We start from the raw sequence: 13,747 nt of genomic DNA on the forward strand, positions 1-13,747 counted from the left end.
ATGTTCTAGTACTAACCTGGCATATCTCAGTCAGTTGAGTATTCCAGATTTTTGATGCATAAGAGCAAAAGGCCACATCACCAGTTGTCTCTAGGAACACTCAGCAAATCAGTATTTGCACATATAAGATTACAATTAGGGGATAGATACACTCAAAAATATATGGAAGAGCTATATTATTCAGAGCCTTGTAAACAATTAAGAGTATCTTAAAATTGTTCCTGAAGGGCACAGCCTGACAGTATAAAAAAGCTCAGATTTTCTTTTTTTGTTTAAGATTATTGCTGCCTCATCTTGAACAAGCTACTGTATATCTATCTTGGGCAGTCCTGAAAAGAATTCATTACAGTAGGCTAATCGACTAAAATCAAAAACGTGTATCAATTTTTCTCCATCTTGAAATTGAACTCTTGCAATGTTCCTTAAATAAAGGTACTCCAACTTAGTAATATGGTTAATATATGATCTGAAATTTAGCTGAGTCAATAACAATGCCCAAGTTCTTTACTCCTGGCTTGATCTGTAAGGCTATGTGATCAAGTTTATTTCTTAGATTCCCACAGTTTGTGTTGCTATCAATAACAAAAATTTGTTCTTATTTACTTTAAGGAAATTTGAACTCATCCATTCTGTAATGTTAGTAAGACACTGGACCATAAGGTTTAAAGCCTTGGTCATCTGGTGTAATAGGCAAATTATGTGTGTCGTCTGCATAGTTGTGGTAATTCACCTTTTGTCTTGAAATAATCTGACCTAATGAGAGCATGTAGAGTGAGACATCAATAGGCTATGGGTCTGCTGTGGCACACCAAACACAATATTATGGACTTTGAATGCACACTCCTTCCTGTTTTATAAGATTGAAACCAGTTTAAGACAGTACCAGACAGACCTACCCATTGACTCTGGTGGTTTATGAGAGTGTTGTGTCTATGGTACCAAATGCTGCGCTCAAACCAGTATGAAACAGTATGTTATCTGTGTTGGCATTAAGCTGTAAACCATTAACTACTTTAAGGAATGCCGTTTCTGTACTATGATTTAATCTAAAACCTGACTGGTAGTTAACAAGAATAGGATTTTTATTGAAGTAATCATTTAATTGTTGAAAACCTACTTTTTCTAAAATTTTACTTGGAGCAAGTTGAAAATAGGTCTGAAATTGTCCAAAACACACAGTCTAGATCATTTTTCTTAAGCAGGGGTTTAACTACTGTAGTTTTTGAGGAGTCCAGAAAAATATCTGAAACTAGAGAGGAATTAACTATGCTGGATATGCTGTTGTATGTCAGAAACTTCTTTCAAAAAGCCTGTGGGATAAGGACCAAGAACACAAGTGAGTAATTATTATGTGAATAAGTGAGTAATTTAGCTGAGTAATTATTTCTCAAACATCTGGTAACCTTGATTTAGTAAAGGAGTTTAGTTCACAGTGTTGAGCTGGTTGAGGTTCAACAAGATTTATTATTGAGGTCTGCATATATTCCATATTTTGTAAAAAAAACATGCAGCAAAATTCATTTTTTGCCTCAGATTCTCTCAACAGCCATATCAATGGGTGATCAATAGATGAAAACAATATTCTTGGATTACCTGCACTGTCATTAATAACTTCAGAAAAGTATGACCGTCTCTCAAGATGAACTGTTGTGTTATATTTAGTTATGAGCCCACAAGATTTCAGAATTTAGACTGCTTGAGTTTTCCATGATTTTACATTACTGTTTATGGTCACTGTACCTTGGATTTTGACTACACAAACTATCTTAATTTCTTGTGTTGATTTTCTTTCTTTGCAAACCTGAAAGATGCAGTTGTCCACATTCTTTTCCTCAACTGGCTCAATGGCTCAGAATGGTTTATTTTGTTGTAAATGTCAATGGATGAAAAGTTAGCTGGACTGTGGCTAGGTTAAATTTAGAGTAATGTCTACTTGCTGAAGTTTTCTTGTAACTGGATATATAAATGTCCTTGCTACTGGCTTACCGAGGATTTTTTTGCGTCAAATGTTTGCTATTCTGAGTAAGATTATGTTGCTAATATGGTATTAGACAACTGGGTTAAGATGTTCCAATTATTTTTTTTTTAGTTTGTTTTGCATCTACAAGTCTACCAGATGAGGGCTTGAATCCAGATGGTCCATTTAATTTTTGCATAATGCATCCAGCAGAAAGACAATGTTGTAGCGGTGTGCTACACACAGCGCTGGAATAACGACACGCAGATGGTGATTTGCAGTTGCGTAAAAGATTTATTCAAACTTCGTGGCCTTGCTTTTAAGCCGTCCCGTTTCCGCCCTCCCCGGGCGGGAATACTGTATGGGGCGCATTAGGGCCCCTTGCTTCACCCCTTGCTGGTGAAGAAGGCCTGGCACCCTTTTTGGGGCCGGCCTCTCTGCTGGCGCGCGCCATTTTGTGAGCCGGTTTGAGTGCACTGGAAAGTGGATCACCACATAACCCCCCTCCAGAACTGGTGATACACCCCCCAATGTCCACAGTCTGAGTCAGCCTCTGTTTGGGAGGTCTGCCTCTGTCCTGCGGTGCCTGAGCTCCGACCGGCTGCGCCATCCAGATGGGCTGGTTTGAGTTGGTCCACTGTGAAAACCTCCTCTTTCCCCCCCAATGTCCAGCACGAACGTGGACCTGTTGTTCCTGATCACCTTAAACGGCCCCTCGTACGTTCGCTGCAGCGGTGCCCAATGTCCGCCCCATCGTACAAAAACAAACTCAGTGCTGCAGGTCTTTGGGTACACAGGTCGGACTCTGTCCGTGCTGTGAAGTGGGTCTGGGGGCCAGGTTACCGAGCCTCTCACGTACTCTGTCCAGGACTGCTGCGGGTTCTTCCTCTTGCCCCCTTGGGGCTGGTGTGAACTCTCCTGAGGCGACCAGGGGAGCTCTGTACACCCACTCGGCCAACAAAGTGTGCAGATCCTCTTTGAGCGCCGTGCAGATTCCGAGCAGGACCCAGGGAAGTTCATCCGCCCAGTTAGTCCCTTTCAGGTGGGCCATGAGAGCTGACTTCAAGTGACGGTGGAAACACTCCACTAGTCCTTTCGATTGTGGGTGGTAGGCAGTTGTGTGGTGTAGCTGTGTTCCCAAAAGGCTGGCCATAGCTGACCACAGGCTGGAGGTGAACTGGGTGCCTCTGTTGGAGGTAATGTGGGCCGGTACACCAAAGTGAGATACCCAGGTTGCAATTAGTGCTCTGGTGCAGGATTCGGAGGTGGTGTCGGTGAACGGGACTGCCTCTGGCCATCTTGTGAATCGGTCTACGATAGTTACGAGGTACCACGCTCCTCACGACACTGGCAGGGGCCCTACGTTATCTACATGAATGTGGTCAAAACGCCGGTGGGTGGGGTGGAACTGCTGCAGCAGGGCTTTGGTGTGCCGCTGCACCTTGGCTATTTGGCACTGCATGCACTTTTTGGCCCATTCACTGACCTGCTTGTGGAGTCTGTGCCAAATGAACCTGTTGGAGACCATCCAGACGGTTGTACTGATAGAGGGGTGCGCTAAGTTGTGAATAGAATTGAAAACTTGCCACCGCCAGGCTGCCAGGACAATGGGGCAAGGTTGTCCGGTAGCTACGTCACACAGTAGGGTCCTCTCACCTGGGCCAACGGGGAAGTCTTGGAGCTGCAAACCAGAGACTGCAGTCCTGTAACTAGGGATCTCATCGTCTGCCTGCTGCGCCTCCACCAGCACTGCCTAGTCCACCCCCTGGGACAGAGCCTGGATGGTAGGTCTGGATAGTGCGTCCGCCATGACGTCGTCCTTTCCCAAGACATGCTGGATGTCCATCGTGTATTCGGAGATGTAGGACGGATGTCGCTGCTGGTGGGACGACCAGGGATCGGACGCCTTTGTGAACGCAAAGGTAGGCGGTTTGTTGTCCGTGAATGTGGTGAAGGGCCTACCTTCTAAGAAGTACCTGAAATGCTGGATTGCCAGATTGCTGGATTGCCAACAGCTCCCGGTCGAAAGCACTGTATTTGAGTTTGGGTAGTCGTAGGTGTTTGCTGAAGAACACCAGGGGTTGCCAGTGACCCTGGATGAGTTGTTCCAGCACTCCATTGACTGCTGTGTTGGATGTGTCCACTGTGAGGGCAGTAGGGACATCTGTTCTGGGGTGTACTAGCATCACGGCGTTTGCCGAGGCTTCTTTGGTTTTCGTCCCAGGTAATGTCCTTGCCCTTACCCAACATCAGCATGATTCGGGCTGCTGAGGGGAGGGAATTGTGGTAGAAATTCACCAGACCCACAAATTCCTGCAGGCCTTTGAGGGGAAGTGGCAGAGGGGTTGCCCTGTCTTAAGTAATCCTGTGGCCCAGGAAGTCAATGGTGTCGAGTCCGAACTGGCACTTGGCCGGGTTGATTGTTAGGCCGTATTCAGTCAGTTGGGCGTAGAGTTGACGGAGGTGGGACGGATGCTCCTGACATCTACTGCTGGCTATGAGGATGTCGTCCAAATAGATGAATGCAAAGAGCAAACACGAGGAAATCTGCAGATGCTGGAAATTCAAACAACAACACACACAAAATGCTGGTAGAACACAGCAGGCTAGGCAGCATCTATAGGGAGAAGCACTGTCGGCGTTTCGGGCCAAGACCCTTCGTCAGGACCGAGATGAATGCAAAGTCCAGGTTGTGACCCACCGCGTCCATTAACCGCTGGAATGTCTGTGCGGCATTCTTTAGGCCGAACGGCATTCGGAGGAATTCGAAAAGGCCGAACTCAGTGATGAGTTCTGTTTTGGGGATGTTGTCTGAATGCAATGGGATTTGATGATATCCCCGGATGAGGTCTACCTTGGAAAAGATCCTTGCGCCATGCAGGTTTGCTGCAAAGTCCTGAACGTGTGGCACAGGGTAGTGGTCCAGTGTTGTAGCCTCGTTCAGTCTGCGGTAGTCGCCGCATGGTCTCCAGCCCCCTATTGCTTTGGGCACCATGTGCAGGGGGGAGGCCCATGGGCTGTCGGACCGCCGTATGATCCCCAATTCCTCCATCCTCTTGAACTCCTCCTTCGCCAGTCAGAGCTTGTCCGGGGGAAGCCTTCAAGCACGGGCGTGGAGGGGTAGTCCCTGGGTTGGGATGTGGTGTTTACTGTGTGTCTGGGCATGGCTGTTGTGAACTGTGGTCCCAGAACTGATGGGAAGTCCGCCAGGACTCTGGTGAAGTCGTTGTCAGACAGCGTGATGGAGTCCAGGTGTGGGGCTGGCAACTTGGCTTCACCCAGGGAGAAAGTTTGAAAAGTCCTGGCGTGGACTAGTCTTTTCCCTTGCAGGTTGACCAGCAGGCTGTGAGCTTGCAAAAAATCTGCCCCCAGGAGTAGTTGGGGGGCTGGAGTTTCAAGGTGGAGACGTAAACATCTGCCTTTTAGGCGCTCTTCATTTTTTCAACTATAATCACCCTTTAATCAAATCTTTTCGAATTTAATCATATGAGTTGATACTTTCGATTAACTTTTTTTTTCCTAAAACTATATTTGATCTAATTTTGTCAAACTTAAAATGGCTACAAGCAAGAAATCGTCTAAGGAGCCTTTATCTATCGACGCAATTTCTAATCTTCTGGATGCTAAACTTGCAAGTTTGGAAAGCAAGCTGGAAAGTAAAATGGAAAGTAAAGCAACAAGTTTGGAAAGTAAACTGGCAAGTTTGGAAAACAAGCTTACCACGAAAATGTCTGAACTTGAAGGAGTTGTTAGATCGCTTGATAATAAGCTTCAATCGCAGGCATCGGATATTCAGCGGCATGAAGATAAGTTCACGACTCTTGAAAAATTAATTTGTGAAAAAGTACGTACAATTGAAGCGCTGGACAAGAAGATAAAACAGTAGATCAGTATAAGTTTAAAATTACTGATCTTGAAAACCGATCTCGCAGACAGAACTTGCGAAAAAGTTTCCCGAAAAAGTTGAGTCCGGTGATTTAACTGAATTTTTCTCTAAATTACTGTGGGAAATTTTCGGTGGTGAAGGTTTGCAAGCTAAACCTGTTATCGACCGCGCTCACAGAGTTGCGAGATTTTCGGCTGTGTCTGGTAAACCACAAGCGGTGATTGTTCGCCTTCATTATCCTCGGGAGAAAGAGCTTTTAATTCGATTAGCTCGTAAAAAAGGTATGATTTCTTACAACACCAACACATTTTGAATTGTTGAAGATTATTCGTTCGAAGTAATGAGGGCGAGAATCGCCTTTAAACCAGTGATGGCAGAGATTCATTCGATTGGACTTAAACAAGCTTTAATGTATCCAGCGAAGCTTAGAATTACGCTGAACGACAACAGTCAGCAATTTTTTAACACTCCGGAAGAAGTGAAGAAATTTGTTGAAGAATATCGATCTACTAGTGCAACTTGAATTATGTGTTAAGTTGAAGATTTTTCGGAGAGAGGATGCCATTTCATTTTAAGTTTTAACCTATGAAGCTGGGTTATAACTTCTTATCCTGATCTACGGGTCTGGTTCTTTTTTTTTACTATCATCATTGTTTATAGATGCTCTTTTTAATTTTTATAATATCTTTTTTTTATTCTTTTTTCTGTTTCGGATATACACGTTTATATTTTGTAATAATGATTTTTTTTTTCAAGATGTCGTTTCTTTTTCCCGTAAGACTTTGTTTTCTGTAAGCATTTATTTGTTTGCCTGTACTTAGAAATGGGACGAATGTTTTGGATTTTTTGGTCTTTTTTTTATATATTGTAGTGTCTATTAAATCTTTTTTTTAATCCTATTTTGATAATTTTTTTATTAAATTTCTTTTAATAGATTGCTGAACTTACATTTGTATTTAGTAATATGGCTTTTCAAAATGTCGTTTCTTCTTCCCATAAGCCTTTGCTTTTGAAACGTCATCTTTCTTGTATTTGAATATGGAATTTTTTTTTAAAGGTATATTACACTTTCAAATTTTAATGTTTATACTTTTTTTTATTAATGATTGTTTGTTTTATTGTATTAGTTTTTTCATTTTGACTGATATATATATTTTTTTGCAACCCTATATTTAAATCTGGGTGTTACATAGTTTTGTAAAATCTTTTTATGGAGCTGCCATCTTGAAATGGGGGTAATGTTAGTATTAGATTATGCGCCTGCCACTTGGCTTTCTTTCAAAAGGTGGGGGGAGGGGGTAGGGATCTTTTTCCACGTTCTTGCTTTTTATTTTTTTGCTTTTAGTCTATGGGCCGACTTTAAATTATTAATACTGTTAAGGTGTCATGTTCTCCGGTTGCTCCTGAATCAATTTTCCTTCTTCCTGAATTATGGGTTATGTGTCTTTTTAACCTTTTATGATATACACAACTAATATTGGCATGATGGATAAATCTATTAACTTTATCTCTTGGAATACTAATGGTTTAAATCATCCGATTAAACGTAAAAAAATATTTAAAGTATTCCATAGATTGAACGCTAATATTATTTTTGCACAGGAGACCCATATTAGGAGGGAGGATAATCAGCGTTTTTTTAGGTTCTGGAAGGGTCAACAATTTCACTCGAATTGTACTGCCAAAATTAGGGGTGTGTCTATTTTTATAGACCCCTCAATTTTGTTTACACATCATGAAACTATTTCTGATCCACAGGGCAGATTTTTGTTGATAACTGGTTCACTTTTTAATCGAAAAGTGGTTCTAGTTAATATTTATGCTCCAAACTTTGACTGCCCTGAATTTTTTAAACGTTTATTTACTTCCCTTCCTAATCTAAATGAATATATGTTGATAATGGGTGGAGATTTTAATTGTTGTTTGAATCCTTCGATGGATAGATCTAAACCTATCTGAACTCTTCGGAATATTAATTCTTTTATGGTTGATTCGGGAATTACTGAAATATGGCGGTTTTTGAACCCTAAAGATAAAGAATTTTCATTTTTTTCACATGTATATCATAGCTATTCTAGAATTGACTATTTTCTTATTGATCATCGGTTATTAACGGATGTTATTGATTGTAAATATGATTCTATTACTATTTTGGATCATGCACCTTTGAAGTTATCTATTAAGATTTCGGGCTTTTCCAATAACATTAGATCTTGGAGACTTAACGCTATTTTACTTCAAGACCCAGAATTTATCACCTACATAAAACAGCAAATTGACTTGTTTTTCTCAACAAACTATACTGAAGAAATTGACCGAGGAATACTTTGGGATTCTTTTGCTTTTATCCGTGGACAAATTATCTCATATTCCATTGGTAAAAGAAAACAAAGATATTTAGATATTGCTTTATTAGTGGATAAAATTAAGGAAATTGATAAGATTTATTCCGTGACTCCTACCAAAGAACTTTATAAGAAGAGAGTTGAGCTTCAAATGGAACATAGTTTACTATTATCTTCTTCAATTGTAAATCAATTAATTAGGACCAGGGCTCAATTCTATATTCATAGTGATCGAACTGGTAAACTGTTAGCTAATCAATTAAAAGCTATTTCGACTAAGCGACAAATTATTAAAATTCGTAAACAAGATGGTAATTTAACTACTGATCATAAAGAAATCAATAACACTTTTCAAGATTTTTATAAATCTTTATATCAATCAGAATTTGATGGTGACCTGTCCATGATGGATAATTTTTTTAACAATTTGAATATTCCTAAACTGATAGATGAAGATTGTAGCTTGTTAGATGCTCCTATCTCTATGGCCGAAATAGGAGAGGCTATCTCATCAATGAATTCAGGGAAAGCTCCTGGCCCTGATGGTTATGTTGTAGAATTTTTAAAAACTTTTTCTTCTTTGCTTTCCCCTTGGTTATGTGAAATCTTTAATGATGCATTTGCTAAGAAGAGATTACCTCAATCTTTTTATGAAGCTACTATCTCTCTAATTCTTAAAAAAGATAAAGATCCTACTTTATGCGCATCTTAACGCCCTATATCATTATTAAATGTAGACTCTAAGATTCTTACAAAAATTTTAGCCATTAGATTAGAAAAGGTACTATCACAGATTATTTCAGAAGATCAAACTGGTTTCATTAGGAATCGGTATTCCTTTTTTAATGTTAGAAAATTGATTAATATAATTTATACTTCATCACCCACAATCCCAGAATGTGTTATCTCATTAGATGCCGAAAAAGCTTTTGATAGAGTTGAATGGACATACTTATTTAATACATTGAGAAATTTTAATTTTAGTCCCAACTTCATAACATGGATTAAATTAATATATTATAAACCTGTTGCTTCTGTTCTTACAAATAATTATAGATCCTCTTTTTTTCAATTATCTCGTGGTACGAGACAAGGCTGTCCCTTAAGTCCTTTATTATTTAATATCGCATTAGAACCTTTAGCCATTGCTATTCGTGAATCTCCTAATATTTTTGGTATTACCCGTAATGAGAAGTTATACAAATTATCACTTTATGCTGATGACTTGCTGTTATATATTTCTGATCCTGACAGGTCTATTCCCGCTATTTTATCCTTGTTGGCTCAATTTGGTAGCTTTTCTGGTTATAAATTAAACTTTGATAAGAGTGAATTATTTCCCTTAAACGCACAAACTTTATTGAATGACAGGATACCATTTAAAGTTGTTACTGATAACTTTATCTATTTAGGTATAAAAATTACCAAGAAATATAAAGATTTATTTAGACTGAATTTTTTACCTGTGCTTCATCAAATTCAACAACTTACTACAAGATGGTCTCCCTTATTCCTATCATTAATTGGTCGGATTAATGCTATTAAAATGATGATTTTACCGAAATTTTTATACTTATTTCAAGCCTTACCAATTTTTATTCCTAAATCTTTTTTTGATAACATTGATTCAAAAATGTCCTCATTTGTGTGGCAAAATAAAAACCCCAGGTTAAGTAAAAAGCAATTACAAAAATCTAAAAAAGATGGTGGTTTAGCTTTACCTAACTTTAGATTTTACTACTGTGTGAATAATATTCGTAACCTAATGTATTGGAAATTAGACTTGGATTCACCATTGTGCCTGTAGTGGGTAAATTTGGAATGCAATGAGGTAAAAGGATATTCTCTATTCTCTGTTCTTGGTTCTTTTCTTCCTGTTGATTTAGATAAATTCAATAAACAGATATCTAATCCTGTTATCAAACATACATTTTAGAATTTGGTTTCAATTTCGTAAGTTTTTTACTCTGAAAAACTTTGTTCTTGATAGCCCTATCTTACTTAATTTTTTTTTCAAACCTTCCTTGACAGATCAAGCTTTTAGCATATGGAAAAGGAAAGGTATAAAATGTTTTCGTGATCTTTTTTTTGAAGGTACTTTGATGTCCTTTGACCAATTTTCCAACAAATTTAAATTACCTAAATCTAATTTTTTCAGATATCTACAAATCAGAAATTTCTTACATAAAGTTCTACCATCTTTTCCCAATTCAACTTCAACGGATTTCTCAGATTTGATTTTTACCTTAAATCCTTGTCAGAAGGGATTAGTAGCTTTTATTTATAATATGATTATGAAGATACAACCAGAAATATCAGATAGATTTAAACAAGAATGGGAAAAAGAACTTCGATATAATATATCAACAGATAAATGGGAAAAAATTTTACAAATGGTTAATTCCTCTTCTATATGTGCTAAACATGCTTTAATACAATTTAAAATTGTACATAGAGCTTATCTGTCTAAAGATAAGCTTTCTCGATTCTACTCTTATATTAACCCTCAATGTGACAGGTGTCATCTAGAAGTGGCTTCATTGACCCACATGTTTTGGTCACGTCCCACTTTACATAACTATTGGAAGGACATATTTGTTACCATTTCCTCAATTTGGAATATTGATTTACAACCTCATTTTATTACTGCAATTTTTGGTATACCAAATGAGGATGGTATTCAGTTTTCCCCTTCAATCAGACGAATGATTGCTTTTGTAACATTAATGGCCAGAAGGTCCATATTACAAAACTGGAAAGAAGTAAATCCTCCTACCACGTCTCAGTGGTTTTCCCAAACTATTTCATATCTAAGTTTGGAAAAAATTAGAAGCACTATTTTTGACTCATCAATCAAATTTGAAGAAACTTGGGGACCGTTTATTCGACATTTTCATATGAATTAATCTGACCTTTTCCAGACCTTCTGTCTGTTTATTCTTGTTCAGGTATGGAGTTCCGAAGTTTTTTTGACACTATCATATACTTATAAACTGTTATTATTGTCCATGTTAGTTTAGTTTAGTGTTTTTTTTTTCAATATATATTTTCTTGTACATATTTTCAATTTTTTTTCTCTTTTGATGATTATTTTTGTTTTTTTTCATATATAGTTACATAGACTTGATTGATTAATGTACTTTTTTCTGTTGATGTTTAATAGGATATTATTATCTTATTACCAATGCAATTTCAAGTCTATTGTATTCATAACCTATTCATTATTATGTTATGTTTTTTTAATATATATATGAAACTCAATAAAAAGATTGAAAAAGAAAAGAAAGGAGTAGTTGGGCCACGGCGGCCAGTGTGAAGTCCCACCTGAACTGGCTGGAGCCAAACTGTAGCCGCACCGTGCGGGTGCCATAGGTCCATATTGTCCTGCCATTTGCGGCCCTCAGGGTGGGTCCCAGTTCTCTGTTGCGGGTGTCATAACTTGTCGGAGGTAAGACGCTGATCCCGGCTCCGGTGTCACCCAAAAAGCGGCGCCCCGACTGTTTGTCCCAGACATACAGGAGGCTATCCTGATGGCCAGCCGCTGTAGCCATCAGCGGCGGCTGGCCCTGGCATTTCCTGGGAAGTTGCAGGGTGGGCTACAGTGGCAGGCTTCTGTGCCCCACTGCTGGTGGTAGAAGCACCATTGTTCATTGGCCTCTGCACTCTTGCCTCTGGGGTTTGGTGGGCTCTGCTGCCAGGCCTGGTCTGGTCTTTTGGGCGCGTGGCTTGGTGATCTGTGAGACGGATGCCCCACTCTCCTTCTTGGCTTTCCACAGCACAGCTGCCTGGGCCGTCACCTTCTGGGGGTCGCTGAAATCCGCGTTGGACAGCAGCAGGCATATGTCCTCGGGCAACCACTCTAGGAACGCCTGCTCAAACATGAGGTAGGGCTTATGTCCTTCAGCCAGGGCCAACATCTTGTTCATTAATGCTGATGGCAGCCTGTCTCCCAAACCATCCAGGTGCAGTAAGAGGGCAGCTCGCTCGCGCCATGAGAGTCCAAAAGTCCTTATGAGCAGGACTTTGAATGCTGTGTATTTGCCATCCTCCGGGGGCAACTGTATGAACTCCTCAACCTGCGCAGCTGTCTCCTGGTCGAGGGAGCTCACCACGTAGTAGTAACGTGTAGAATCCGAGGTTATCTGCCGAATGTGGAATTGGGCTTCTGTTTATTGGAATCATAGGTGAGGTCCAGAAGCTTGGCAGTTTTAACGAAACTGCATGAACAGATGCGGTGTCGTTCATCTTCGGTCCAAATATCGTTTGGGCCGTCGGGGTCACCAATTTTAGTGGTGTGCTACGCACAGTGCTGGAATAACGACACACAGAAGGTGAGTCGCAGTTGCGTAAAAGATTTATTCAAACTTCGCAGCCTTCCCGTTTCCGCCCTCCCCGGGCTGAATGCTGTAGGGAATGCTGAATTCACAGTCCCTTCCCGTGTGCGGGCTTTTCCCCTTGCTGGTGAAGAAGGCCTGGCGCCCTTTTTGGGGCCGAACTCTCTGCCAGCGTGCGCCATTTTGTGAGCCGGTTTGAGTGTGCTGGAGAGTGGGTCACCACAATTATATAAATAATAAGGGGTATTCATTGAAGACCTCACCTGCATCCTGAGGCTCCACACGCACACATTAATTCTTATTGAATGGCAACGTTGAGGGGATTATTGTTCTACTCCTATTGCATTTGTGTTCATGTGTTGACTTTATTTAGGAAGCCTGTAACACATCCCAGAATGTAATTGTTCTCTCTTTACTCCAAAGCACTACCCATGTGATCTCATTTAAAAGGTCTTCTAGAATTTTCTCCCTAATGACCACAGCAGTGGAATCCTTGATCAATATTACTATTCCACCTCTTCACACTGCTCCCCATCACATTCAAAGATGCTACACGTGTTGTGTTCGGTTGCCAGTTCTTTCCTTCCTTTGGCCATATTAATTAGTGAGATTTGTTCCACTTCCATGCTTCCTTGTGCTCATTCCACTAGTTGGGGTGGGGGGGGGGGGGGTGGAAGAGAGGTGTTAATTCCAAATCCTGCTCCAAGCATTTTGTCAAGAGGATGACTCCAGTGAAGTTAATCTTGTCTGCTTCCTCCTGCTTGCCAAGAGTGTTGCATCAATTCTAACCTTGGTTTTAGAAGTCACCAGAGAGAATCAGTTAACTTCTGTGTAAGGTGTGGGCTAGGGTTTTCTCAACTCGGAAGTAGAAATCCTCCTTATCCTCTCTGTTGGTTCCAGATTTTAAGCCTGTGAGATCAGGAAGGAGGAGGAAGAACAGGTGGTGGAAAATTCTGATGAAAAGTCTGGAGTGTTCAAATTTTGAAGTAAATTTATTATTTAAGTATATGTTGCCTATATGTTGCCATATACAATCTTGTGGGCAATTACAGTAAATACAAGAAACACAATAGAATTAATGAAAGAGCGCTCTAAAGAGGGCAGACAACAACCATTGTGCAAAAATAAATACAAACTGTGCAAATACAAAAAGAGAGAAAATACTAATAATAATAAACAAATATCAACAACACGAAATGAGTTCTTGCATGAGTTCTGTTCAGTG

The 13,747-nt window shown here is 40.0% G+C and overlaps 1 protein-coding gene across 2 annotated transcripts in view; it reads left to right on the forward strand.

Annotated features, from left to right (window-relative positions):
- Positions 1-13,747, forward strand: part of otud7a (OTU deubiquitinase 7A) — a 290,260-nt gene that overhangs the window by 22,535 nt on the left and 253,978 nt on the right. Inside the window, exon 2 of one of the 2 annotated variants that reach the window (XM_059945827.1) lies at positions 11,965-12,072. The exons of the other annotated variant lie outside the window; for it this stretch is intronic. Coding sequence (XP_059801810.1) covers positions 12,029-12,072 — 44 coding nt within the window. The 5' untranslated portion in view covers positions 11,965-12,028. The remainder of the gene's footprint in view (positions 1-11,964; positions 12,073-13,747) is intronic. 2 annotated transcript variants of the gene reach the window in all.

This window comes from Hypanus sabinus, chromosome 21 (assembly GCF_030144855.1).
Source record: "Hypanus sabinus isolate sHypSab1 chromosome 21, sHypSab1.hap1, whole genome shotgun sequence".
In the NCBI taxonomy this organism is placed as follows: Eukaryota; Metazoa; Chordata; class Chondrichthyes; order Myliobatiformes; family Dasyatidae; genus Hypanus; species Hypanus sabinus.